This window comes from Drosophila arizonae, chromosome 5 (genome assembly GCF_054131065.1).
Source record: "Drosophila arizonae isolate 15081-1271.41 chromosome 5, UAZ_ARI_1.0, whole genome shotgun sequence".
Taxonomy (NCBI): domain Eukaryota; kingdom Metazoa; phylum Arthropoda; class Insecta; order Diptera; family Drosophilidae; genus Drosophila; species Drosophila arizonae.
The window spans coordinates 7,556,021-7,582,007 of NC_142925.1; the positions used below are offsets into that span (position 1 = coordinate 7,556,021).

The window sequence follows — 25,987 nt, forward strand, 5'->3', positions numbered from 1 at the left end:
TATTCGATATATTTGCAAATCGCTTGTTTTCGAGAGGCCGGCATAAACAACAATTTCGCAGCAAAAATGTCGCATTTTGTAAATATGGAAGTTTTCTCAAACTATCAGAAGTATATAGACAACGAACAGGAGTTGCGTGAGGTGGGTAGCAATACTAGGTAAATCCAGACTGCAGCAGTACTGAATTAAATGTATTCCGCAGAATATACGCATCGTGGTGCGAGAAATTGAGCACTTGGCCAAGGAAGCGACAATACAATTGCAAGTTATACACTGTGATTTAACCAAAAGTAAGTGCTTATCATTATCACCATGATAGACTCTTTAATTTACATATGCGTTATTGATTTGCAGTTGATGCTGCCTGCAGTTCAGCGCGCAAACAAATTGAAGCCTGTGCTGAAAAGTATCAGAAACTAGCTGCCTTGGTTCCACCTGGCCAATATTACCGGTAAGAGTTTGATTCGTGCAGCCCAGTGTAGGCGGCTCTTGTGCTATTTTTTTGCTTATGCTTCTGCACATTCACACATACACACACAGCTACTCCGATCATTGGACGTACATTACGCAGCGTTTGATATTTTTGATTGCGCTTGTCATTTACCTGGAGGCGGGTTTTTTGGTCACCCGCGAAACGGCGGCGGAGATGCTTGGTTGTGAGTAAATTTAATACATTATATATTCTAATCGATTATATATACTATTGCATTTTATTTTAATTTCGCAAATAGTAAAAACCAAACATTCGGATGGCTTTCATTTGGATATTGAGGACTATCTGCTGGGAATCTTGTTGCTTGCTTCGGAACTATCTCGCTTTGCCACAAATTCCGTTACAATGGGTGATTACGAGCGGCCTTTGAATATTTCCCATTTTATTGGAGATCTAAATACGGGCTTTCGTTTGCTCAATATGAAAAATGACGGCTTGCGCAAGCGTTTCGATGCGTTGAAATATGATGTGAAGAAGATCGAAGAGGTTGTCTATGATGTCAGCATACGCGGTCTCTCCAACTCAGCTGAAAGCAAGGAACAGCCTAAAGTGGAGTCTGCCGAATAACTTAAGCATATAAGCGTAGTCTAAGCTTCCATCAAACAAAGGACACCATAAAAGACAGTATCATATTAAGTACAACTTTAACTTTGATAGTAAGTTAACAAGTGGTCTTTCATCTTTAAATATTATATCAAATGAAGTCGAGTTCGAAAATAAAATTATTGCTTGCACATGGTCACCCTATTCTACCCACCCCATCATAAACATACTCTCGCGAGTCGCGAGTAGCGATCATATGGTTGATGTTCCAATTTCGAATATTCCAATCGCTCTTTGTAATTTTCGCTTCTCGCACCTTTTACAGCTCTCCAACGCAGAGTTTGCTCGCCTTCTCAGTCTCTTTTTTGTCGTTGGCTCGGTTGCAACATTGCGCGCGCGTCTTTGCCGTTGCCGACATTTTACTTTTGTGTTTGTGTTTGCGTCTTGTGTTTTTTCGTTCCGCTTTACTTTTAAGCGCAATTGGATTAAGCGCGTATATTTACCAGCTACTGAAACGAGTTCTTTTCAATACATACATATGTAAGTAAAGGATTATTTGTACTCTAGTATATGCATGTACACACATGTATGTATACAGAATAAAACGAAAACAAAAGAGGTCTCGTCTCACGCAGGCGCCGTGCATTCACCTTTGACTTGACTGCTAACGTGAAAATTATGTTTTGGCCTAGCAACCCACTCTTAGCTGCATTGCTTAATACCAGCAATAATAACAACATCTACAGCAGCTTCAACCTGTTTCTGTAATTTGGGTCACAAGCAAGCCCCTCTTTTCTATTTTCCGTTCATATGCGCAGCCGCTTGGAAACTTGTTGTGAAAAACAGAGGGAGATACAGAAAGAGAGAGAGAAGGATAGATGGGCGCAAATATAATAACAATTATTACAAAACATTTTGTTGCTGTTGATATTTGTTTTCTTGTTTATTCGAATTGTATTTGTTGATTCGCACGCTAAACCAGGTTCAAAGTCCAAAAACCACATATCCGTCTCGCTCTCAGTTGAGTGGGTGAGCGCGAAAGCTCGGCGAGCGACAAAGTCTCAAGCATAGCATTGTAAACATCTGTAAAATGCTCACATACACACATAGAAAATAACCACACATACACACGCAAACTGGAATGCAAGCAGGTGCTGTTGTATGTATGCGTGTGCAGAGCTCAGTAAGCTGATTGAAAATACAACAACAAGTGGCTAGACTTGTAGTAAATATCATGCACAATAATTAAAACAAATTGTTATTCTATCAAAGTTTAATTAGTTTGTATTTAATTTTTTAGCCATTTAACATTTAGCAACAATTGTTTTGTATTTATTTGAATTAGTTATTTGTGCCTGTTTACGCTTTGGACTCACTCCAGTAAGCATTTGTGAATGATATTCGAAAGCGTGGCAGATTCGAGCTCGAAATTGGCTTAACGGGTTCACTCCCCTCAGTGGCTGACGCTGTTCTCTCGCTTCGCATTTTAAGTTGTGCTCACAGTTCAAAGTCCAAGCTCAATCGTTTTTCGCGTAGCCGTGGCTGTGGCTGTGGCTGTGGCATGTGCCAATTATAAGACTTTAACATGTTTACGTCCAGTCAAGGTTGAACTATAAAAATCCCCTATAATTTGCAATATTTCCCTTTATCGTTCAATAACTTTGGGTGAAACTTAAAATAATTTATCATTATCATTGGCTCCCACGAATTTCTGATAAGGCTAAATTCGAGCAACTGGCCTGATGACCTGATAACGCCTTTGTTGTCTACGACGAAGTTCCAACTAGACTCCTGCAATGCGTCACATTGTTGTTGAAGTTGATTTCGTAGTACACCTTTGGCAATATCTTAGAAGTAGGCATATCAAATTGCGTGCCGTTGCTTATCTTCACGTTTATTGCGTTCTAGTTTATGGCACTTGCTAAATTTGCAAGACAACAAAAATTCAATTGAACTTTAGACAGGCTGCTAATGCGATAATAACAACACACCTACGGGAAAAGTAATATCTTATCGCTACCTGTTAAAAAAAACTATTTTTAATGTCAAAAGATCAGATCACAAAAAGGGGCCTATAGCAGAGCCGAACTTTCTTATACAAGCAAACTATTGATAAGCTGAACTATTGATAAACAAAGCAACAAATCCCCTATCTGTGTAGGTTTCCTGAGTTACAGTTCAGAAAAACGAAACCTCAAGGGCGAAAGGCTTATATTTCTCTAGATAATATATGTACATATGGGTGTGTGTCTGTGGAAAAGCAAAAACTCTTCAATTGGAAAGCGTTAATTGAATTGTTTACTATTTTATAAGTATATATATATGTAGTTAGATTAACAATTGACAATGATTAAATACCCTGTCATAGTTAAGTAAATGTTTGCATTTATTTGTTTTAGAACTTGACAGTTTCCAAAATATATAGATTTATTTAAGTCGTTTCAGTTTCTATCTAATAGTAGATCAATAACCGAAATATATGGGGGTATTTGGGAATATGATATCATTTCATTTCAGCTGATAATCATGCAAGGTGATATATCATAGATAATTATTAAGAAAAGTAAATCATCCCTTTGTACATCTACATTATACCCTACCCTGCGGTACAGGGTATAACAATACACTTGCATTGATGCTCTGCCTGTCTGCCTTGGAAACGTTTTGCTTTCGGAATAATAAATATATGCATATAGATAAATACATATGTATGCATATATTCCACTGCACGTCTATGCTGTCCGGCGACAGTTCAAAGTGCAAAAGTACTAAAAATACGCTCAACATGTATTAGTTGTGGCATTTCAATCAGTTAGTGTGATAAATGTATTATTATATATGTGTCGCAATAATTTCCCGGCTAGCCCGAAAGACCCGACACAAACAAGCCACATTTCAGTTCTCGCGCTATTCCATAAACCGGCAGCAGTCAGTGCTATTTTATATATTTTATTTATAGTCGAACAACACACACATACACATACACACTCAGATATACACATATAAAAATATAGACGAGTGTATTTAAATGTATTTTGTAGATTCCCAGTTGCAGAAGTAGGCGTGTGTGCTTGCATGAGATTGAACTGCAAAGGGCATTCAAGATCTCTCTCTATATATTTCAATATACAAACATATCATGCATATATACTATATATATTGTAGGCATCTGTGTATATACTTTGTAAAGTTATTGATAAATTTGTATCGTTTCGCCGGTTTGTTTAAGAGTCTCTCAGACATACTCCTGCGCGCTGCGAGCCCCCATTTTCATACCCCGTGATTAATGCACAAAACGGTATTATTTCTTTAAGAATTCATGTTAGAATAAAAGTCCAATAGTACAATAGTCTTAAACTAATTGTTTGGACTAGATAATTTACTTATTTAGTGTTCACTATAGAATTTTAAGCACAGGTATTTCGACATTGACAATATGTTAATTGCTTAGGAAATGACTGAGAATATATAAATGTTTAACTTTGTCATTTTTTTTTAACTAAATATAAATTAGATAGTTTTGATAATACTTAATGTTATTAAATTGCATTTAAATTAAATTTATAAAGAATTATGATAATAATTATTTTAAAAAAATCTGTGATCATCTCAGTTCTAAGCACAGGGTATCCACAGGTCGCACACTTCCCACACGCATAACTCTTTTTCTTTTTCTTCGCTGTAACGCAGCGAGACACACTCTAGCAATGTCTTATGTGGCTGTCTAGCTATAGCTGTATCTGTTGCTATAGATGTATGTGTATATGTATCTGTATCTGTAGCTGTTTAGCTGTAGCTGTATCCGTGAATGCCGGCGACGATTGTTTGCTTTTTCGAGACCCCATGCACAGCGCTCGCCACGCAGTTAAATCAGTTGACGCTCTGCGCTCAAGCGATCAAGTTGTTTCGTTCATCTTCTCTATTTTCGTGACGCTTGAAAAGTATCTGAAAAGCGAACACACAAAAACCATCCACGTAATTCACTCTTGCCATTCGTATTGGGGTATTCAAGAGAAAAGTGTAATTAGTTGGTGTAATTGAATTAAACCGTTTGCTAATTTATATTACAAACAACAACAATACACACAAAGGTTTGTTTCTGTATAAATGTTTTTCCTTTTTTCACCTCGACGAATTGAAGGTCACAAAAATACAAAAAACTCGAGAAAAACAAAAGCCCAAATGAATTTCTGCGTTTCATTGCATTTTCTCGCGGCTTACGTTGCAGTCTTCGATTTTGTTCTCTGTGTCATTTCAAGAATGTCTACAATGACGTTGTATATATATATATATACATATTCTCCCCCTTTTTAAGTGTGTGTATGTGTGTTTCAACTGTCTGATAAGAGTCCACACATGGACACGACACAGAACTCTTATCAGCGCACTTTGAGATTTGTTGTATATAGTTTTGAATTTTCTTGATTATATAAAAGAAAACGCTTTACAGGGAGGCTACTCGAAATGAAAATAATAATAAATAAAGATTGCAAATAACGAAAACAACAAAAATTCAATAAAATGGCAAACAGCGCAAGACAAACAGAATTGAAAAAGTGGACTTTGTACCTTCGTGACCAGCGCAAAATAAATTAAACAGTTAAAATTAACAGCGGCAAGACATTTATATGTATATCTGCCTTGGCAGTGTGTATCCCTCGGTTTCATAAACAACAACAAGTTTGCTTAAGTGTATCCATATATTATGTGCTGGCATAAATATGCAAAAGCCGGTAGCGATCGCCTAGTAGAAATATTACGCATACGTAGCAGCACGCATACGCCGCGTAGACGCCTAATCAAAAGTGGGTCATATAAATAATAGTGTATGAATGTGTATATGTTCATATGTGTATATGTCTGTGTATGTGTGAGTAAGTGTGGGATCGTTGTTTTGCTGTGGCTTGTTATTGTTATTGTTCGTGCTGCATTGGCCTTCAGCTGCGGTCCGCTCTTTGTGTTGAGTTCAAGTCAAGGTTTGCGCTTAGACAGAAAACAACTTTTTAAGTTTGCCAGTTAATATGCACAAGCAACTCATAAACTTAATGACTTATCCGATACGCTTGAAGCTGCCTTATAAGTTTCACAATCAAAAATATTTTTCATAAACAATTAGTATGCACACAAACAATGCAAATAAAAAGCACTTGATAAATCAAGTCCTCTTCTAGAACAAAATGTGATTGCGGTTTTATTTCATTTATTGCTTCAATCAAGTGCCAATGGAAGTGCTCAGCAGACTTATAGACAGACATTTAGACAACGAAACAATCAATGGCTAATGATTACGCGCCTGCTCGCTCAATGCGCCACAGACTATTTTTTTTTTTTGTTTTCTCGCTTTGGGGCCGTCTTGTGTGCATGTGGGGGGTTATCGCTAGTTGTGCTGTTCGTGACGTCAATCAACATTTGTTATGACATCGCAATTGCTAGTACTGTTGCTGGTTGCAGCCTGTAATTAATCAAGAATGAGCGAGGATCGCACAACACTTGCCTGAGCCCCGTGCAGTGTATCAAAGTGCAACATTCAAAGGCGAACAACTGCGACGAAGCCGCGTTGCATTTAACTAACAGTTTACACGCCCTAAATGATGGCATTTGCTTTGCTATATTAACAAAGCGTAATAAATATTTTCGAAGTGGTTTGAGAAAAGTAAACAAAAAGTTTAATTGGTGGTCATTGACTTAGTAAATATTCTACAAAAAATATTAGCGTAGAGATCATGCAATATGCATAAGCCTATCTCTTAAATAGAGTAATATACTAGAAAAAGTTTCCGTAGAAATAAATATGTGTACAAATATTTATATAGTCAAAGCTATTAAATTTCCATTTGCAACTCAAAGCTTTTATTACTCTTCTAATTTCCTATGCTAACATTTTTATTGTATTTCTCTCCCATTTTGCCTGCCTTTGTTAAAGAAAGCTTGAACTATTTGTCATATATGAAATGCATTTTAAATAAAGCTTTTACTAGTCTTTTAATTCCTTTTGCCAACATTTATTTTTGTTTTTATGCCATTTTCTCTGTCATGCTCTGTCAACTCTTCTCTTGTCTTCAAAGCATTATCTTAATAACTTCCCTTGATAATTTCTTCTTATAATCTATTAAAATCTTAATTTTTCTTTACTCATCTTTGCTTCTTTCTTCCGAGTTGCCAGAGCATTAGAGGAGGATGTAATTATTTTCATTTTCTCATTTTTCTTTAAAGCGCTCTTCCATGCAAATCTCACGCATCTGGTTTCTTAGTCTTTGTTTTATACTCTCGTCTTCTCACTTGCCTTCAAATGTGTCTCCATTAAATATCTAATTTTTGGAGTTATATGTGATTGAATTCCCAGCTTCCTCTATTCATTTATGTTATTAGCTATTAAAAATCGCCGTTCTATGCAACTCTCAGGCATAAAAAAGTCATTGGCTCCATAAAACAAAAATGTATTACTCAGCGAATCGTGATTAACTTCGTCAGTCGCAAACAGTTAATGATCAACTACAGCTTAACACTGTTAATATGTATATATATCCAGCAATTAAATATATATAAACTGATTCATACATAAAGATTGCTGACGATTCAGTAGATTCAACCCCACTTATCAGTTTAATTAATTAACTCCGAAAGCAGGCAATAAACTAGCTGGCCAAATCCGTAAGCAGAGTTAATAACTAAATAATAATGTAGTCGATAATGCTGGCGTTTAAATGCAAATAGGAACAATCAATACGTTTTATGATTCTATCTAATCTAATCCGTATTTATGTATGTATATATCTTGGTCTAATTGCAGCGCTATTCGCTAGAGACCAGCAGCAGGTATGGCTGAAGCCCATTCGGCCGTCGCCTTCTCGTTTGCGATCACGCACGAGGGCTTCGACATCAACTATGACCACGAGGTGCTCAATCTCGTCTTTTCCTCGGGCGTGCGCTCCTGGAAGAAGCGTATAGCGCGTGCCAGGGTAAGATTAACAAGAACCAATGAGCTCGTCTATATAAATCAATATAATATATCTATATCTATATAGAATGGCATACGGAACGGTGTTTATCCGGCTCACATACAAAGCCTCTGGCTAATCACGGCCATTGCGCTGGGCCTGCATTTTGCCGGCTATCAGGCGCCCTTCAACCTGACCAACAAAATCCTCGTCTATTTGCCCAGCAATACAATCAACTGGCAGATCACTGCCTGCTTTCTGACCGCACTTACCGTGTGGCTCTCCATATGCTTTACGATGCGCTACACGCTCAAGCTGCTGCTCATGTACAAGGGCTGGATGTATGAGTCGAGAGCGCCGGGCAGTCGAGTCTCCATACCCACCATGCTCTGGGTGGCTGTGGTGCGTGTGCTCTCCAGCTGGAATAAGCCGGGCCTCTACAGTTTCCAGGGCTCGTTGCCACGCCTACCGCTGCCGTCGGTGCACGATACGATGCAACGTTATTTGCGCTCCGTGCGCCCTCTGCTCGATGATGAGAACTACGAGCGTATGACGGCATTGGCCAACGAGTTTGAGCATACAATTGGCAAGAAACTGCAGCGATATCTGCTGCTCAAGAGTTGGACGTCCACGAACTATGTTTCGGATTGGTGGGAGGAGTACGTCTACTTGCGCGGTCGCAGTCCATTGTGTGTGAACAGCAACTTCTATGGCACTGATGCCATCTTCATGAATCTCACCAACAGTCAGTCGGCCCGTGCCGCCAATGTCATCTCGCTGCTGCTCAACTTCAGGCGTCTGATCGAGCGCCAGGAGCTGCAGCCCATCATGGTGCAGGGCATGATACCGCTCTGCTCGTGGCAATATGAGCGCACATTCAACACGGTACGCGTGCCCGGTCTGGAAACGGATCGCATCGTTCACTACCGCGACTCCAATCACATTGTGGTGTTGCACAAGGGCTGCTACTACAAGATGCTCATCTACTACAAGGGACGCACTCTGCGCCCCTGTGAGCTGCAGCTGTAAGTCTAGCTGACCTCTATGGTGTAATTGGTTAATGCTCACTATAGCTGCAATGTTTCGTTCACAGTCAAATCAAGGAAATACTCGAGTCTAAGGCCACTCCCTTGGAGGGTGAGGAGCATTTGGCTGCCCTGACAGCCTGGAATCGCTCCAAGTGGGCCGAGACACGCAACACATACTTCTCGTATGGAACTAACCACATTGCGTTGCGTACCATTGAATCGGCTGCCTTTGTGCTGTCCCTGGACGATGAGCCGTTCGAGTTTGATCTCAAACGTCCCGAACTGCTGGACTCATTCGGCAAGAAGCTGCTACATGGCAACGGCTACAATCGTTGGTTTGACAAGAGCTTCACCGTCTGTGTGGGCAATAATGGACGCGTCGGCTTCAATGCTGAACATACTTGGTAAGGATCGGGATCGATTAGGATCATCAAAGGATCATCACTATCAGTATAGTTTATAGTTATGTATATGTATGCATACGTCCGTTTAATTGTTTGTCTGTTGGCTTAAATCAGAATCAGAGTCGCCAACTTAGTAGAATCTATAAAGACATAAGTCAAAGCTGATCAAATGGGAATACTATTCAAACTGGCTTCGTTATTGTATTTCTATTTAATTTATTTTATTTTGTTTATTCCTATTTGTTATTCAGTTCATTTATTACAGCTCCATGTCTTACACTATTTAGCGCATTTTATAAAAATGGCATATGGTTGATAATGATTTATGCCTTTTAGTAGAGTAGTTTCTAGGGCAACAAACTGTTTGGTTATTACTATAGTGAACAGGCTTGAAATTGATTAACTTCGGCATGCTGAAGATATATATAATATGTATTTTTTAATCATTATAAATTCATGAATGTTGTGTGAAAAGGTCCGACGCTGCAATCGCCTCACACATGTGGGAGAATCTGATCATAGATGATTTGGAGAGCGATGGGTAAATTCACCGACAATATACATATATTTATATATCTACACTGTATATACAGCATTAGCTGGTGTCGGTTGGCGGTTGTATATATTTAATAGACCCAAATATTTATAAATAGTTAAGAATATATAATCCTATATTATATAACCTATTCCTAACTTTAGCCGGTTAATTATCATTGATTGAATTTTAACTTTGGTTGTGGCTTAATCAATTGAATTTATAAATTTTTTTATAGGGCGGACGCACCGGTTATGGGACATCTATGGGAATATATATTTGGTGATGATATTGAAGGGTAATGCTTAATTACAATTAACAAAAGAAAAGCATATTAATATAATTAATAAAATAACTCCAAATGGCTTTAAGACATGCCAGACGAGTTGTTTTCTACGATCTATTGAATAACCCTACACTTAGCTTGACTAACTTGTATAAGTTGATCTAACCTTGTTTGATATCTAACCCCTAACCTAACAAAATGCTTTACTAATTCCATTTACACATATGTATAAACCTCTTTAGATATGATGAGACAGGCAATACGAAGGGCATTCCAGAGTTCACACCGCCCACGCCCACGCGTCTGCATTGGGACTTGAAAGCATGCCTGCCACAGATTGAAGAGGCCACCATCTGTGCCACGAAGCTGTGTAATGAGGTCGATCTGCGCATTCTGGTGCATCAGGAGTACGGCAAGGGCTTCATGAAGAAGTGCCGTCTCTCGCCGGATGCCTTCATACAAATGGCCCTGCAGTTGGCCTACTATCGGGATGCGGGACGCTTCTCGCTGACCTATGAGGCGTCCATGACACGCCTGTTCCGCGAGGGACGCACTGAAACTGTGCGTCCTTGCACCATAGAATCGAGCGCGTGGGTCAAGGCCATGGAGAATCCAAGTACAACGGTATTGGCTAAATGTCATGTTATATATCTCTTATATTATATCTGCTTTCATCTCTTGCAGAACGATGAGCGCGTGGAGCTGCTTAAGAAAGCGTGCGAGCGCCATCAGCTGGCCTACCAGGATGCCATGTGCGGAAATGGTATTGATCGCCATCTGTTCTGCCTGTATGTTGTCTCAAAATACCTGGAAGTGGATTCGCCCTTCCTCAACGAGGTGCTCAGCGAACCCTGGCGCCTGTCCACTAGTCAAACGCCACATGGCCAGACGCCCAAGATGGATTTGAAGAAGCATCCAAATTGCATCAGCGCCGGCGGTGGCTTTGGACCCGTCGCCGATGATGGCTATGGTGTCTCCTATATCATAGCCGGTGAAAATTTAATATTCTTCCATATCTCAGCAAAGAACACGTGTCCACAAACGGTGTGTATGATTATCTATAATATATTGAGATAATTCAAACTAATAATAATGATTCAATTGCAGGATGTGCACCGGTTCGCAAAGAATATTTGCCAGGCTTTGGCTGACATTCGCAGCATGTTCGAGCAGCACATGAAGGATCATCCGAAGCCAGCCAAGTCCATCACTAATGGCGTCTCTAAATAATGATTAGTCCTATTTGTAGTGAAACTCTTGCGAGATTCTTGTTAGCATTTGTTTTTACTTCTATAGTTAATTGTTTTACCAATCATGAAGCATATTGTCTATTCTAAGTTTTGAATTTAAGCGCAAAAGTGTTCCGAAACAAATAAGAAAACAAAAACGTTTTAAATCAAAATTCACGCGAAATAAGCAATGCAATCATATATATATGTATAAAATTAACTGATCGATTTGTGTGACAACGTGGCTGATTTATAAGTTTTAGATTTAGCAGCTTTTGCACAATTTGCTGTTTCTCAATTAATTAGTTTGTAAATGAGTGAAAAGAACATGATCATTGTAACTTAATGCTAGTTAAAAAATATATATATTTATATATATAAGTCTAGTGGAATCCATTTCCGTATTTATCACGCTGCAAGCGGATTGGCATGGATGGTTACTCCATTGATTTTCTTATCCACATGTGGACGATAGTTTTTTGGATTGACAGGTAGTTTTTCCAGCTCGTCGAGTGCGTCGAAGCCATCGATAACACGTCCAAATAGCGTATACTTTAAATCTAGGTTGGGCTGCGCAGCGTAGGTAATGAAGAACTGGCTGGCATTTGCATTGGGACCATTATTTGCCATTGAGACCATTCCCCTATCCGTGTGCTATAATTCAGAAAGAGCCTATAGCAGTTATAGTACATATATTTGGTATATCTACCTTTAAAGTTTCCTTAAACTCGTCATCGAACTTCGTGCCCCATATGGACTGTCCATTCTTCCCAGTGTTTGTCGGATCGCCGGTTTGCACAATGAAACCCTTGATGTTCCTTATGAAGCAGCAGCCGCTGTAGTAGTCATTCGCACACAGGGCGAGGAAATTCTCACAGGCTTTGGGGCATGCTTCACAAAAGAGCTCAATCTTAATATCGCCTACGTCGGTGTGCAGGGTAACAGACTGAAAAATATTAAAATTATCAATAAATTCAATAAAATGCGGTGTTTGTTTACCATTTTAGCAGCTGATTTGTTATTCGACTTCGAAAAACATGAAGTTGGCTGCCATTCCATGCGATATATCGTGTCGATTGAGGCAGAGCTCTGTTTCGATTTGTTATCGATTAGTGTGTGGTAACAATCAATGCAACATGGTTATTGTATTAGTGCGCATCGCTGTTTTGGGCGGGAAGAATTCGGCATTCACCGCAATACAATTAAAACTAAGTAAGTTTATTAAATAAATAAGAATGAAGTGCAAAATACCCGAAATCTCTTGGCACAATCGTGACCCGGTGCTAAGTGTAGATATACAATCAAATAGTCAGGGATTACCTGCACCCACAACATGCCGTCTCGCCTCGGGTGGCACCGATGCTCACGTTCTCATTTGGTACGTAAACCAAAGTAAAGAGGACGGAGCCGCGGACGTTGAACTGGAATTGGCAGCGGATTTGGCGAGGCATCAGCGTGCAGTTAACGCGGTGCGCTGGTCACCCAACGGCGAACTTCTCGCATCGGGCGACGATGAAAGTGTTGTCTTCATCTGGAAACAAAAAGCAGAGCACGAAGTCGTAAACATTGTGGATGCGGATGGCAATTCTGAACAGGATCGTGAAGTTTGGCTGACTTTGAAGGTGTTGCGTGGTCATCGAGAGGATGTCTACGATTTGAGTTGGGCGCCGAATTCGCAGTTTCTGATCACCGGCTCGGTGGACAACACGGCCATGTTATGGGATGTTCACAAGGGCAAATCCCTGGCCATATTAGACGACCACAAGGGCTATGTGCAGGGCGTCGCCTGGGATCCATGCAATCAGTACCTGGCTACGATGAGCACAGATCGGTGAGTCTACCATAAAATATATATAGAAATGTATATTTAATTCTTAATTTCTATAGGCACTTGCGGGTTTTCGATGTCAACACGAGACGCGTCTTGCACCGAGTAAGCAAATCTACGCTGCCCGTTAAGGAGGGACATGAGCTGCATGGCCGTAGTATACGCTTATATCATGATGGCACGCTGCAAACCTTTTTCAGACGCCTCTGCTTCACACCCGATGGCAAGCTGTTGTTCACGCCAGCAGGCGTGACGGACTATGATGGGGTGTTGAAACCGACGCATACAACATATGGCTACAGTCGCTATGATCTGAGTAAACCGGCCTTTGTGCTGCCCTTTCCCAATGAGTATACCGTGGCTGTGCGTTGCTCGCCCGTGTTGTACCGTCTGCGACCGTACAATGCGGAAAAGAATCCGCCGATGATAACGCTGCCGTATCGCATGATCTACGCGGTGGCCACTAAGAACTCTGTGTTCTTCTACGATACACAGCAGGCAGTGCCGTTTGCCATTGTCTCCAACATTCATTACACTCGATTGACTGATCTGACCTGGTCGAATGATGGCAATATATTGATTGTATCCAGCACCGATGGATTCTGTTCCTTGCTGACCTTCAGCGAAAACGAACTGGGTGAGCGCTATGAAGATATGGACGCAGTGCTGTGCGCTACGGCCAAATCATCGGAGAATCTGCCACAACGAAATCGTAAAATCAAAAAGCAAAAGCTACGCAAGGCCTCCACAGATGAATCGTCGAAACGGCGACCGCTCCAGGACAAAACTAAGGCAAATAACATTGAAATACAGCCGGGCGTGGATAAAGTAGACGAGTGCAATGAGAGCGGAGAGACTGGCTTGGATGCGGACAATGATTCGTCCCTGCAGAGCAGTAGCTCGGGTAATTTAGCGAGCAGTCCCAAACCTGTGGCCAAGACAGAGGAAGAGCCAACGCCCATTGCCTTTAGACGTTCGCCACGCAAGGCGACGGAGCCCCAGCCAATTGCAATACGTCGAAAACCTAAAGAAGCCACGCCCATTGCAGCCCCCACCGAGATTGCGGTGAAGCGAAAAGCCAGTGGTAATGCCGAGCCTTTGCAGAATATTGCCAAGCAGGCGATTGTTGTGCTGGGTAAGCCCATTGAAGCAGTGCTCGATAAGGAGATCATCAGCTCGGATGAGAAGTTCGAGTCGCCAGAGAAGAAATCCCGGCCAGCCACGCCCATTCAGGTGCGGAGGCTACCGCGCACGCCAGGCAGCAGCAGCACCAACACCCTAACGCCTCAACAAGGGTCCGTCAAACATGCCACGCCCATTGCGGTGCGACGTACACCAAGGGTGTTAATTGATGTGCCCGTTGTGAATGCGCCCGTGGTCGTCGAGGAGGCGATGGATGCCTGGCCGATTGCCATGGAGGGCGTAACTCCGTTTCCAAAGGAAAAATCGCCCAGTAAAAAAGCGGAAGCGACTACGCAACTAGCTATCAACGAGGTGACCTCTGAACGGACCGAGGACATACGATTGGTCTACGAGGACACACAAGAAGAGGTAGCCACGCCAGTGAACGAGACACCTGTCAAGGCGGCAGCAATTCCTGCCAAGGAAACAACAACGACAGCTGCAACGGCAGCTGCACCGCCTCCTACGACGACTGCCACGCTGGTTGCCTCGCCAAAGCCGAGCACGCCCAACACGAAGACCCCGAGACGAGTATCCTTGCGCACCATTTCGACGCCCAAGTCAAAAAAGAAAATTTTAGAATAGATTTACTTAGCGTACGACAGATATAGACTTAGCCTTAACAGAATTAAATAGTATATGATTATATAACAATTGGGTTTTAGCGACCTTCATAGTTCTTAAATCCAATATTTATATTATATGTAATAAAAACGCACATAAATGAGAGAGAGAGACAGAGAGAGAGAGCTGATGCAGCAGTTTCCTGCCTTCCAGATGAACGATCATACCTATAGACTGGTCCATACGCAGCTGCCGACGCTTAGCAGCTCCGAAGATCTGCTGGCTAATCAACTATTTGCAGGAGCTTCAGTTGTCCTGATTGATGCCGCTAAAGCGAAATTGGATGACTATGTGAAGCCACTCGGTCAAATGCTGGAGAAGAGCAGGGAGTCCGTTCTTCTGCTCGTGGCTACGCGTCAACGTTTGCTAGAGCTGCGAGGGCAGTTTGAAGAGGAGCTTGGCGGCAGGCAGGAGATCTATGAAGTGGAGCATTTGCTGGGTGAAACACAGCTGCTGTTTAGGCGTAATGGAATGTGGATCATGACTACGGCACAGCTTGCTGAATTGCTGGAGCAGTCACAGCCGCTGCTCAAAGATGTTCACTTCCAGACTGTAGTCTTCGATGGGCTGCACAAATTGCAGGCTTATGGCGGCAGCTGCTTCCAGGCGCTCAAGCTTGAATTATGGAAGCTGTGCAGCACGCCACAACTGGTGGTCACCTCTAGCCTGTGGTTGGCTGCAGAGATGAGAGAACTCTTACAGCACGCTAAGCAACCCTTGGTGTGGATCAGGGAGCCGCTGGAGGCAGCTGTCTATGGCGGATTGCAGCTGAGAGTGGAGCTGAGCGAGACTCGCACAGAGCAGCTACAGCAGCTAATGGAGTACTTGAAGTCGGAATCCCCTGAAAAGCAGCGCACGTTGATCTATTGTTCATGTGAGAGCGATTTCCAGGTGCTGCAGCAGCAATTGCCTAAGGATTCTTACCTGTTGCATCGCGGTCGCCAGGATATGAACCGTCTGGAGCACTGGCAGCAACAGGTAAAAATCGTATATTTTGTTTATTTTCCTATATACATATATTAAATCTTTTATTCCCTCAGCTGACGGGCAAAATTTTATTGCTGCGCGCATACTCGCCCGAGTTGCTCGTGGAGAATGTTCAGTCCCTCATACACTTCAACATGCCAGCGACTTGGAGTCAGTTTAGAAGGTCTTTCGCAGTGCTCAAAAATCAAATACCCAATGTGCTGCTGGCTAACGCAGAGCAACAGCAGCAATTACATTCTCTCATTCTGCTAAACACGGAAAGTCAGCGCATGTTGCCGCAATTGCTCGAATTCATGCAACAACATGGCCAACCCGTGGCCAAGGAGCTAAGCACGGCGCATGCGCAGCTGCAAGCGACGCGCGAGGCTACCCTAGTGTCGCGTCAATGCGTCATTTGTCCGATGTTATTGCTGGATGGACGTTGCCTTAAGCCTACCTGCCTATATCGTCACGTGCTGTCAGCTAGAGATAAGAATTGCGGGACTGTACCAAGAGCTGGATTTATACGCTTTCAGCTGCTAAAGGTGAGTTGACTTGGGAGGCGGCAGGATGCAAAGGGTTGAAATATTGAAATATTGAATGTGCATTGGGTTAACTGTAAGAGGGCATATCGATATCAGATACCAGCATATAAAAAGCTTGAAGCTGCTTATAAGAGCTTCGTAACCAGCTTCGTTTATCTTTTTGATTATCGATGACATTGAATGATATATAAATATATTTTTTTTATTCACAAATCTATATATAATTACTATATACAGCTCTTTAACACATTTCGCCTTGCAGATCTGCACACCAACACACTTTGCGGCTCGTCTGCTGGCACACAGATCCTCTATAGAAAGTTCGTGGCTCACGCTGCCCGCTCAGCAGCAGTATAAAGATTTGCAAGAGAAACTAAGCACTCACTATGACAAGCCAGAGCATTGCGTTGTGCCCACACTGGAAGAGCTACAACAGATTTGTGTGCGTCGAATGGGAAATGACTCTTACGAACGTGTCTGCGTGACCTTTGTGCCAGCTGCTGCTGCTCCTTCGCCAGCTCGCGGTGATTTGACTGTGCGCATTCGATATTTGGATTTGAGTACGGTCATCTGTCATGCAAAGCTATCAGAGCTACTTGTCTGTCCGCTGGCTTGGCAGCAAATCGAGCCAATGGCCCTGGATGTGCGTCTCATTGGCTGGTTGCCCTACAATGGCGAAGAGATTTGGCAGAGCTGCGATACAGCAGCAATCACTGAGCTACTGCAGCATGAAGGCATCTATGAGGCCAGAGTATACACGACTTTAGCCCATACAATTTTTGTGGACGAGCTGCAATTGGAGGCAGTTTCTTATGGCGAGCAGCTGCACAGGCTAAAGCTGAGCAAATTCGACGTGGAGGCAAAGAAACGCTTGGAAGAGTTCGTAAAGACTATTGGTAAGTAAATTCAACTAGAATTGAATAATTTAAATAGAATAATATTAGATCAGATAGAAAATGAGATCAGTAATGTGGTTATCGTGCTCTCTTCAAAAATCAAAAGTATGTCAATTAATGCAAATGAAAGCATCCCAAAAGCTTTTTTGTTTTTGTTTTCTTTTTTATTTAATTATTTAAATTTTTAGATGATCTAACATTTTGAGTTTCTTTTACATACAAACATTTTGGTTTTGTTTTTATTTTGTCATTTATTTGGTATTGTTTTATTATAATTATAATTTATATATATATGTGTATATATATATATTAAATTTGTAATTCAACGACTCAATTTCAGTATGTTTGTCATTTTAGTAATTTGTTTATAGTTTTCCATTTTGTTTACTTGCTCGTTTCACATTTAAAAACTGCTGCTCAAGGGCTTGGTTCATACATAGTTCGAACACGAGGATGCAAAATATAACTGTTATTTTTTTTTCAATTTTTTTTTTTTTTTTTGCTCATTAGAAATATGATTTGAATTTCGCTTTGTGTTGCCTAAAGTTTTCAAACATGAGAACTGAGGATTTACTTTGCATGTATTTAAAGCGCAACAACAAAATCGAATTGGACTAAAAAATTCGGATATAACATCTAAAGTTTTTCTAGCTATAAACTCTGGTTCCATATTCCATCTAGCCAATCGTCAGCACTACTCTGAACAATATAATTCTTGCTGTTGTTGCTTGTTTAATTATACAAAATTTATTATAATCTTCTTTATTATATATGTCATAAATTTTTGTTATTCTTCACACAAATCAAAGTTGTTATTTTTTTAATGTTTGTATCCTAAAAATGATTTAGCTGCTATTAAAGTAATAGTTAATCTCTTTCAGTGTAGTAGTAGTGCGAGTTGTGTATGTGTGTGTTGTGTGTGTATCCGTGTGTGTCTTAGATCGGAGCAAAAACTTTATAGTATGAGCCGGTTTTAGAAAAATATGAAATTTGCTTTTTGCTATGATTTGAATTTTAAATGTATGTCGTATGTAAAGTATTCTTATGTTTTTAATTATTTTAAAATTGTATTTATGCAAAATGGTTTATTTATGGCATATGTCTTATGTTTATTCATAAATGTATGCAAAATTTTAGTTATTATTCTGTTAAGTTACAAAGTTGAGCTAGACGAGTCTTAAAGTTGAGGAAAAAAAGATATTTAAAAGAATATAAATTAAATAGTTTATGGAGTTTTTTTTATAGTTACATTATTTACGAGAAAAATATAGTACATATGTTTATGTATGTATGTATGTTTTGTTGTTTCTATATCTCTCACTATATATATATATATCAAGATCGTTTTGTTAGTTAAATGAATAATTTCCTGTTTTTGTTGTTGTTCCATAATATTTATAAGTTACATTAGTTGTAGTTACAAATATTTATTTGATTTTTTTTTTCTTAAGTTGCTTTTTGCTTGAACGTTCAATAAATATATTTGATTTTAGTTTTATATATATTTATATAATTACATACATTTTAGTCAACTTAGCAGAGTTCACAACGGCTTGTTCTATACTCTCTCTCTCTTTTTGCTTGAGTGTGTGTGTCTGTGTGTTCATAAGCAGCATCCAATTAAAAATTTGTTTTATCGAATCATTTTGCAGCTCATTTAGCCAGCTGTAAGAGAAATTTTGCAAGGAATAAAGAGTTTTGCTGTTTGTTTTGTTTTTGAATAAATAGTTTTTATTTGAAAATGATTTTTTATATATTTTATTATTTTTTTTTATTATTTTGTATTTTGGTAGAATTTTACAAGTTGAATGGAAAATACATACGATAAATATTACAGTGTTTGTTGTGGTTGTGGATCTTTATTTTGTTTTTGTATTTGGATAGGTAGTTGTAAGGAGTGTTATGCTTAGAAAACTGCTCATAATATGGCATCCAACTACAAAAGTATCTGACAGATACCCAAGTATCTGCAACTTTTGCTTAGTCAATACACTGGTTAATTGTTTCAAGGTTTCAGTTTTTGATTGATGAGATATTGTTGTGAAGCAAAAATGTTTTCCAAATGTTAAATGATATTTTTTATTTTGCTAATAAACTTACTAAATTGTTTTGTTTCTTGGGTTTTTTCTTTTTTTTTTTTTTTGTTTAAGTTGCGTGTTGCATGTGTGTTTTACATAAATAAGGCTTAAAAACTATAAAACATAAATGGATTTCGCATAGAGCAAGAGCACAAAGATTGCATAAATCATACTAGTGTATATATATATATATATAAAGTATATGAGAGGAGGATGGGAAGGAAAAAGAAATACGGAAGGTGGAGTTAAGTTAAGTTGGGATAAAACTGGGGTAGAGAGCGACTGTATAATATACAAAAATACTATAAAATAACAATTATAAATTCATTGTGTAAACCCAAAATGCACAATCATAGATACATCAAAGAAGTTGCATAAGCATATGCATATACATAAATACATTAATAAGTGTATATAAATAAGTCTAAACAAAATTAACAGCTGCAACTGCACAGTGTTAAATGCCATTCACTAAATACAATAAATGTTACAATTAATATTATTATCATTATTATTATTATTATTATTATTATATATAGTATGTATATGCTTTATAAATATTACATACAATGCGTTTTACAATGAACCGTTTTCTATTTCGAGATTTTTGCCTCCCGTTTCCTTGCTATTTCCCAGTTTCTATTGCGAGTTTCTCTGTATTTTTCTTTCTTTTCTTTTGTTTTGTGTTTTGTTTTGAATTGCGAACTGCATTTTTTATAAGTTACAATCGTATGTGGCTTTATAAATGCAACAAAATTATATTAATTACAATAAATTAGTGTACAAAAATTAAACTTAATTTGTGTGTGTGTGTGCGTGATGTGTGTATTTGTGTTTGTGCGTGCGATTTGTAGCTGCTTCAGCTCTTTGCTCGATTCTTGATTTCCGATTCCCGATTCCTTTTCTAAATGCATGGGCATGGCATATATGTACGTATGCTATATATATATACACACACACATGCAAAATTTTTAACAAATTACAATTTACATCGATCTATATAATCAATCGAATTATGGCTGGCTGGCTGCAACAACGATCGCAATTTTTTGATAGTAAATACAAATAGTTTTTAGAGAGTTTTCCTTACAGTTTTTGTCCGTTTATCAATTTCTTCTTCTTCTTCTTTTAAATTAGGCCTTAGAAATTAGATTTTTTATGTTTGTTTTCGTTTTAAATTGTTTCCTTTTTTTTTTTTTGGTTTGTTCACTTGCTTTATCATTACGTTATGCTTTAAATATTATTTGTAAATCTTTTTTTTTTTGTATTTATTTCTCAATTTGTTTTAATAATATTTATATGCATTCTGCTAATTCATTGCCCAAGGATTTGTTTTTATGTTTCATTCTTCTTTTTTTGTGTTTTTTTGTATTTTTCAATTTGCGCTGAGAGTTTGTAAACTTTGAACTTAAGCCTAAACAAGCATGAGAAATGCAGCGTTGATGGCATGAATAATTTCAAAGAGATTGCAACAGGAAACATTTAATATATATAATATAATATTTATATACTTAGATGCCGGTATACATACATATGTATATTTATATGTATATATATATTTCTGTATATATACTTCAATTCATTACTTCTCATTTGGTTTAAGTTTTTTTTTTTTGTGTTTTCATCATCGTCATCGTCATTCTCTTTCTCATTCTCTTCCTCTTTCTTTGTTTAATAAATACACGAGAAACTAAACTACACATAAATTATGAAATTCTATAAAATTATTCAGACCAAACAACAACTACATATTATGCATTAATGCTTGTGTGTGTGTATGTTTGTGCGTCTGTGTGTACGTTTGACTGTTTGTGTGCGTGTCTGTGTGTGTGTGCGTTTCATGTCATACATGTTGCAAATGTTATGCAAATATAGGAAATGCTTGAATATTTCTGTTCTCTTCGACAACTCCTTCCTCATTTAGTCAACTAAATCTAAGCATATGCGCTTTCTCCCTCTCTCTCTCTCTTTCTCTCTCTATCTGTTTGTGTTTGTGTTGCAACAAATAAAAGTTCTTTGGGCTTTCTGCTTAGTACGTGTAAATGTGTTTGTTTGTATGTGTTGTGTTGGTTCTATCATCATTTGCTTTTTTGATCAATGCTGGTGGGTTGTTGTGCTCCCGCGCTGTAATTTGTTGTTGTTGTTGTTTTCATATATCATTATCATTATTAATATTATTATTATTATTATTTTAACTTGTTTTATGTTTACTTCTTTTTGTTTTTGTAATACCGTAACGGTTCCCGTTTAGCCCCGCCATCACGTCTTAGTACAGGCCACAGCCGCGCAAATTGTTTGCTATGATGACATCGGTAACAGCATCAAATACAAACTGAATGTTGTTGGTATCTGTGGCGCACGTCATGTGGCAGTAGATTTCTTTCGAGGTTGATTTGTTTTTCGCTTCGAACTGAGCCTGAATGTAGGCAGCCGCCTCACCATACTCCTGACCGCCTAGAAGCCAAACGAAAATCAATAATAATTAATATCATAATTATCTTTGTCCCGTATCAGATACTCACCTGTGTACTCGGGAAAGCAAATTGTCAGCGGACTCTTGCGTATCTTCTCCTCGAACAGATCCTTTTTGTTCAGGAACAATATAATCGAGGTATCCGTAAACCATTTGTTGTTGCAAATGGAATCAAACAGCTTCAGCGACTCTTGCATGCGGTTCTGCAGTGAATTAGAGAATGTTTTTTTAAATTAATGTAGATTTTTTTTCCATTTTTTATAGTTTTGCTCATTTGTAGTTACCGTAGTTTCGTCCTCATGCAAGACCTGATCGTATTCGGACATGGCAACGCAGAAAATAATCGCTGTCACATCCTCAAAGCAATGTATCCATTTCTTGCGCTCAGATCGCTGGCCGCCCACATCGAACAATCTAGAAAAGATATGATGATGATTTTTTATATGAGATGTAAGAGAGTTTTACTGCTAAAATCAATCTTATCCTCATGAATCCTCATGAATTCTTAATAATATGATAAGCTTTAAGTTTATTTTGTTCTGCTTCTCCTTTAATATGATCTAAATGAATGGTTCAGGTTATACTTTCTATTTATTCAGATAGTGTTCTTATAACATAGGGTACATTATTATTAATATACAGTCGAGTGCCGATAATTCGAAATGGCAAGGGGATCCTTTTTTTCGATTTATACACGAATGCAAATTATCGATAATTGTCGAGAACGATTTTATTTCAAGGAGATAGATTTCTTTTCTACTTGTCTCGATTTTCGCTTTAACGGGTTATAAATTATCGAGACTCGACTGTATTATAACACTATATTTAACTATCAAGTTTTTATTTTGTATTCAACTTACTTGAAGTTGAGATTTTTGAAGGAGAAATGAACCTCGACAATGCCGGTGGTCTTGACTCGGGTGCGCAAGATGTCCTGCTCGGTAGGCTGATAGTCCTTGGCGCCTAACCGATCCAAATCATCCAGGAAACTGCAAAGAGCAAACAGACAGCGGTCATTAGTAAGGGCTGTTACGCTAGTTTGATGGGCGGGTAGGGGAAGGAGCTATGGGTGGGGACAGGCTCAAGTGTTTGACTAGCTGCAGTTGGTGGCGGGGCAAAAACACACACACGCACACACACACACAGAGGCAATTTGAGGGCGCAGGCGAAGCGCTGTGCAAACAATTAAAATGTAGCAAAAATGTAGGCGCTGCCAAGTGGCCGCACACGCATAGATACAAATGTATCTGACGGATACAAATGTGAGCAAAGAGACACACATACATATCTGTGTGCGTATTCACACAGTCTCGCAATCTTTGTTTGCGGCCACATAATTAGCTTGATTTGTGACTCTCAATCAGTCAAAGGTTGCGTGTTCAACAAGTGGGTCAGCTTCAAATAGAAATTAGAAAAGAAAAAAAAAGATATATATATATATATATATATATATATATATATATATATATGTATATGATACAACATAAAGTGAAATGTGGCAGCAGAAGTCGAAGTCCGATTTCGACTAGGCCAGCGAGTCCAGATCTTGGCCGTAATTGCGGCGACGCACGCAACAAATTGCCAAGCCAAAAAAAAAAAAAAAAAAAACTCAAAAAAAAAAAAAAAAAACAAAACAAAAAAAACCAGCTAAATGCAGGTGTTTAGCGCAGGTAAACCGAAAAGCCCAGTTGTCTAAGGTCTTTTTAGATGGGTCGTAAATAAGTTTTTCATTTCTTGCTCTTGTGCGTTTTGTCTTCTATGAATCTTATTGTTATTGTGGCAATTACAGCTGCTTTTGTGGCCAACTGTGTTGGTTGTGTATTTTTTGATTAACGCGACTTGCTCAACTTTGTTGTAGTTGATGTTGCTGTCTTTTAGTGGACCCCATTGATCGTAGTGTAACAAAGTCTGGCAACGCTGTCGCAAATGCAACAGCCAAGGATGGCGGGGGAAAATTAGCCAAGTCACGCTTGCCATGCTCCAAATATGTATGCCATAACCGCAACATCGGCCACACGACCCATTCAAGCGGAAAACTTTACTGCATAATACTCTAAATGAACCTATATAGTATATGCACATGTATATACATATGTACATATATATCTATGATGTTTACTGTGCATGCCTAGACGTAAGCCTTAGAGGCAGTGTAAACATTTGTTACATTTATATGGCACACGCTAATCAAAACCTATTCACAATTTTCACTCTTCGATGATCTGCGAACGCTCGAATCTTATCTACGTAATGCCTTCGGTCTATATATATATTGCATCATGCGCCATTCAGTTAGCACTTACTGTAGGCACAGAGACAGGGAGAGAGGGTGAGGGAGTGTGAGAGAGAAAGGGAGTAAGAGTGAGAGTGAGAGTGAAACACATAGTAAAAAGTTTCTAGCTTCACGAGCGAAAGAAAAAAAAAAAAAAAAAAAAGGCTGCGACCAAATGTTAAAAAGGTCAAAAAGAAGAAACTGGCTGTAAATAATGTTTGCATAGGTCAAAAATATGTAACCATTCTAAATTGATTAACCTCGGGCTGCTTTTTAACGAGCCCTGCATAGCAGAGCAAATATAACTGTGTTTTTAGTTGTTTTATTAAATTATTTTTGCCTTTGCTTGCTTAACATTGTAATTGTTTGTCTTTATTTATTTATTTAAGCCAAAAATTTAAATACAATAAAAATAGCCCAAATTAAACGTTTTTATTTATCTTGCATGATAATTTTTTGAAAAGAAAAGCTAATAGTGGCTCAATGATATTATTTTATTTATCTGTTTGATCATTTATTATATTTGAAATATAAATATACGTTATATTTATATTAATTTCATTCAATTCTTTAAGATAATATTTAAATCAGTAATTATAAATTTTAAATATATTTTTTTTTTCAATTATGATTTTATTTATTTTTTATTAATATTATTACTGGCTATTTATATTAGTTTTTCTCCTTTTTATATTTTTTAATTTTTAATAATTTAGCTTAATTAACAGCATACTAAGAATTCTCTTCAAATATATTATATATATATTTTTTATTATTTCTTCTTTTTATATTTTTTTAACTTTTATATATTTAGCTTAATCAGCAGCACAGTAAAGATTATTTTCGAATATATTTTATATACATTTTTTTTATTCAATTTAAATAACATATTCCAAGCGAATGGCACTATAAAAAAAAAAACAACTTTACTATTTATGATGCTGAAATTCTCGCCTTGGAGAAAAGGCAGCCAACTGTTTAGGGTACTTAATATGCTTTATGGCTGAGTGCATTAAGTAAATTTTTTATGCAATTTCCAGAGGGAGATGGCAGACGAGAAAACGACAGAGACAGATAGACTGAATAAACGCATCGTTAGTCTTTATGCAAATTTCAGTATTTGTATATTTCGATTCATTTTAATTTTAATTTTTTTTTCTCATTTTAGGCAATTTCCTAACGCCGCCCGCCATTAAGGCCTAAACGAAATTACAGGTGAATAAAAGTAGATAAAACACTGATCAAATTGATTAAAATGATTTAAAACGCGTAAATAACCGTTACGAACTAATGTTGAAAACAAACTTTTGCTTTTTAGTAAGATTGATTAGCGGCTAACACTTTCAGTTTCAAATGGTCAGCGAAGAAGAAAGAGCTAGACGAAAGCTAGAGCGCGAGAGAGAGGGAGAGGCAAAGAGGAAGAGAGCAGCAGAGCGAGAGCGAGAGCGAGAGAGACATGACAATTAGCGGGCGTATCTTAACAATAAAACCAACAGTGGAAGCCGAAATTAAAAAAAAAAAAAAATGAAATCATGAAACTGCAAAGAGTCGAGTGCTCTGATACCCTGTCTTTAAGTGGCAGCATTAACTAATATAGAAAAGGTAATTATTTTGATTGAGTGTGTGATAATATTAAATGTGATATATAGTGAGCTTTCTATATTTTA

At 38.4% G+C, this 25,987-nt stretch overlaps 6 protein-coding genes across 18 annotated transcripts in view; 4 read left to right on the forward strand and 2 right to left on the reverse strand.

The window, feature by feature from the left end:
• The first annotated feature begins 7 nt into the window (after positions 1 to 7).
• Positions 8 to 1,227, forward strand: trsn (translin). Its single transcript, XM_018009670.2, has 5 exons — positions 8 to 141; positions 203 to 290; positions 355 to 451; positions 541 to 656; positions 732 to 1,227. Exons 1-5 carry the CDS (start codon positions 67 to 69, stop codon positions 1,058 to 1,060), a joined length of 705 nt encoding a protein of 234 aa, XP_017865159.1. The 5' UTR covers positions 8 to 66; the 3' UTR covers positions 1,061 to 1,227.
• Positions 1,228 to 1,382: 155 nt separating this feature from the next.
• Positions 1,383 to 11,837, forward strand: whd (carnitine O-palmitoyltransferase whd). 3 transcript variants are annotated; one of them, XM_018009656.2, is made up of 8 exons: positions 1,383 to 1,576; positions 7,827 to 7,995; positions 8,062 to 8,999; positions 9,068 to 9,406; positions 9,882 to 9,947; positions 10,470 to 10,851; positions 10,912 to 11,271; positions 11,335 to 11,837. In XM_018009656.2, the coding sequence occupies exons 2-8, from the start codon at positions 7,855 to 7,857 to the stop codon at positions 11,455 to 11,457; spliced, it is 2,349 nt and encodes a 782-aa protein (XP_017865145.1). In that variant the 5' UTR covers positions 1,383 to 1,576; positions 7,827 to 7,854; the 3' UTR covers positions 11,458 to 11,837. The 3 variants fall into 3 exon arrangements, with proteins under 3 accessions (XP_017865145.1, XP_017865147.1, XP_017865146.1); XM_018009658.2 differs by lacking the exon at positions 9,882 to 9,947 and adding an exon at positions 10,180 to 10,239; XM_018009657.2 differs by lacking the exon at positions 1,383 to 1,576 and adding an exon at positions 4,896 to 5,127.
• On the reverse strand, positions 11,641 to 12,586 carry LOC108615278 (peptidyl-prolyl cis-trans isomerase-like 3). Its single transcript, XM_018009673.2, has 3 exons — positions 12,456 to 12,586; positions 12,166 to 12,402; positions 11,641 to 12,110 (listed from the first exon to the last, which is right to left on the reverse strand). Exons 1-3 carry the CDS (start codon positions 12,513 to 12,515, stop codon positions 11,865 to 11,867), a joined length of 543 nt encoding a protein of 180 aa, XP_017865162.1. The 5' UTR covers positions 12,516 to 12,586; the 3' UTR covers positions 11,641 to 11,864.
• LOC108615271 (putative ATP-dependent RNA helicase BoYb) lies at positions 12,528 to 25,809 on the forward strand. Of its 6 annotated transcripts, none has more exons than XM_089470166.1 (7): positions 12,528 to 12,668; positions 15,244 to 16,068; positions 16,131 to 16,601; positions 16,864 to 17,484; positions 25,361 to 25,414; positions 25,489 to 25,535; positions 25,639 to 25,809. In XM_089470166.1, exons 2-6 carry the CDS (start codon positions 15,244 to 15,246, stop codon positions 25,498 to 25,500), a joined length of 1,983 nt encoding a protein of 660 aa, XP_089326292.1. In that variant the 5' UTR covers positions 12,528 to 12,668; the 3' UTR covers positions 25,501 to 25,535; positions 25,639 to 25,809. The 6 variants fall into 6 exon arrangements, with proteins under 6 accessions (XP_089326292.1, XP_089326293.1, XP_017865152.1 ...); XM_089470167.1 differs by having other exon boundaries at positions 25,668 to 25,809; XM_018009663.2 differs by lacking the exon at positions 25,361 to 25,414 and having other exon boundaries at positions 16,864 to 17,497.
• Positions 12,692 to 15,195, forward strand: Caf1-105 (chromatin assembly factor 1, p105 subunit). Its single transcript, XM_018009660.2, has 2 exons — positions 12,692 to 13,287; positions 13,344 to 15,195. Exons 1-2 carry the CDS (start codon positions 12,692 to 12,694, stop codon positions 15,049 to 15,051), a joined length of 2,304 nt encoding a protein of 767 aa, XP_017865149.1. The 3' UTR covers positions 15,052 to 15,195.
• Galphao (G protein alpha o subunit) overlaps positions 17,967 to 25,987 on the reverse strand; it is a 41,189-nt gene continuing 33,168 nt past the window's right edge. For all 6 annotated transcript variants that reach the window (XM_018009667.2, XM_089470174.1, XM_089470175.1 and 3 more), the window contains 4 exons: positions 22,909 to 23,037; positions 22,333 to 22,462; positions 22,098 to 22,251; positions 17,967 to 22,029 (listed from right to left, as the gene is read on the reverse strand). In XM_018009667.2, coding sequence (XP_017865156.1) covers positions 21,842 to 22,029; positions 22,098 to 22,251; positions 22,333 to 22,462; positions 22,909 to 23,037 — 601 coding nt within the window. In that variant the 3' untranslated portion in view covers positions 17,967 to 21,841. The remainder of the gene's footprint in view (positions 22,030 to 22,097; positions 22,252 to 22,332; positions 22,463 to 22,908; positions 23,038 to 25,987) is intronic.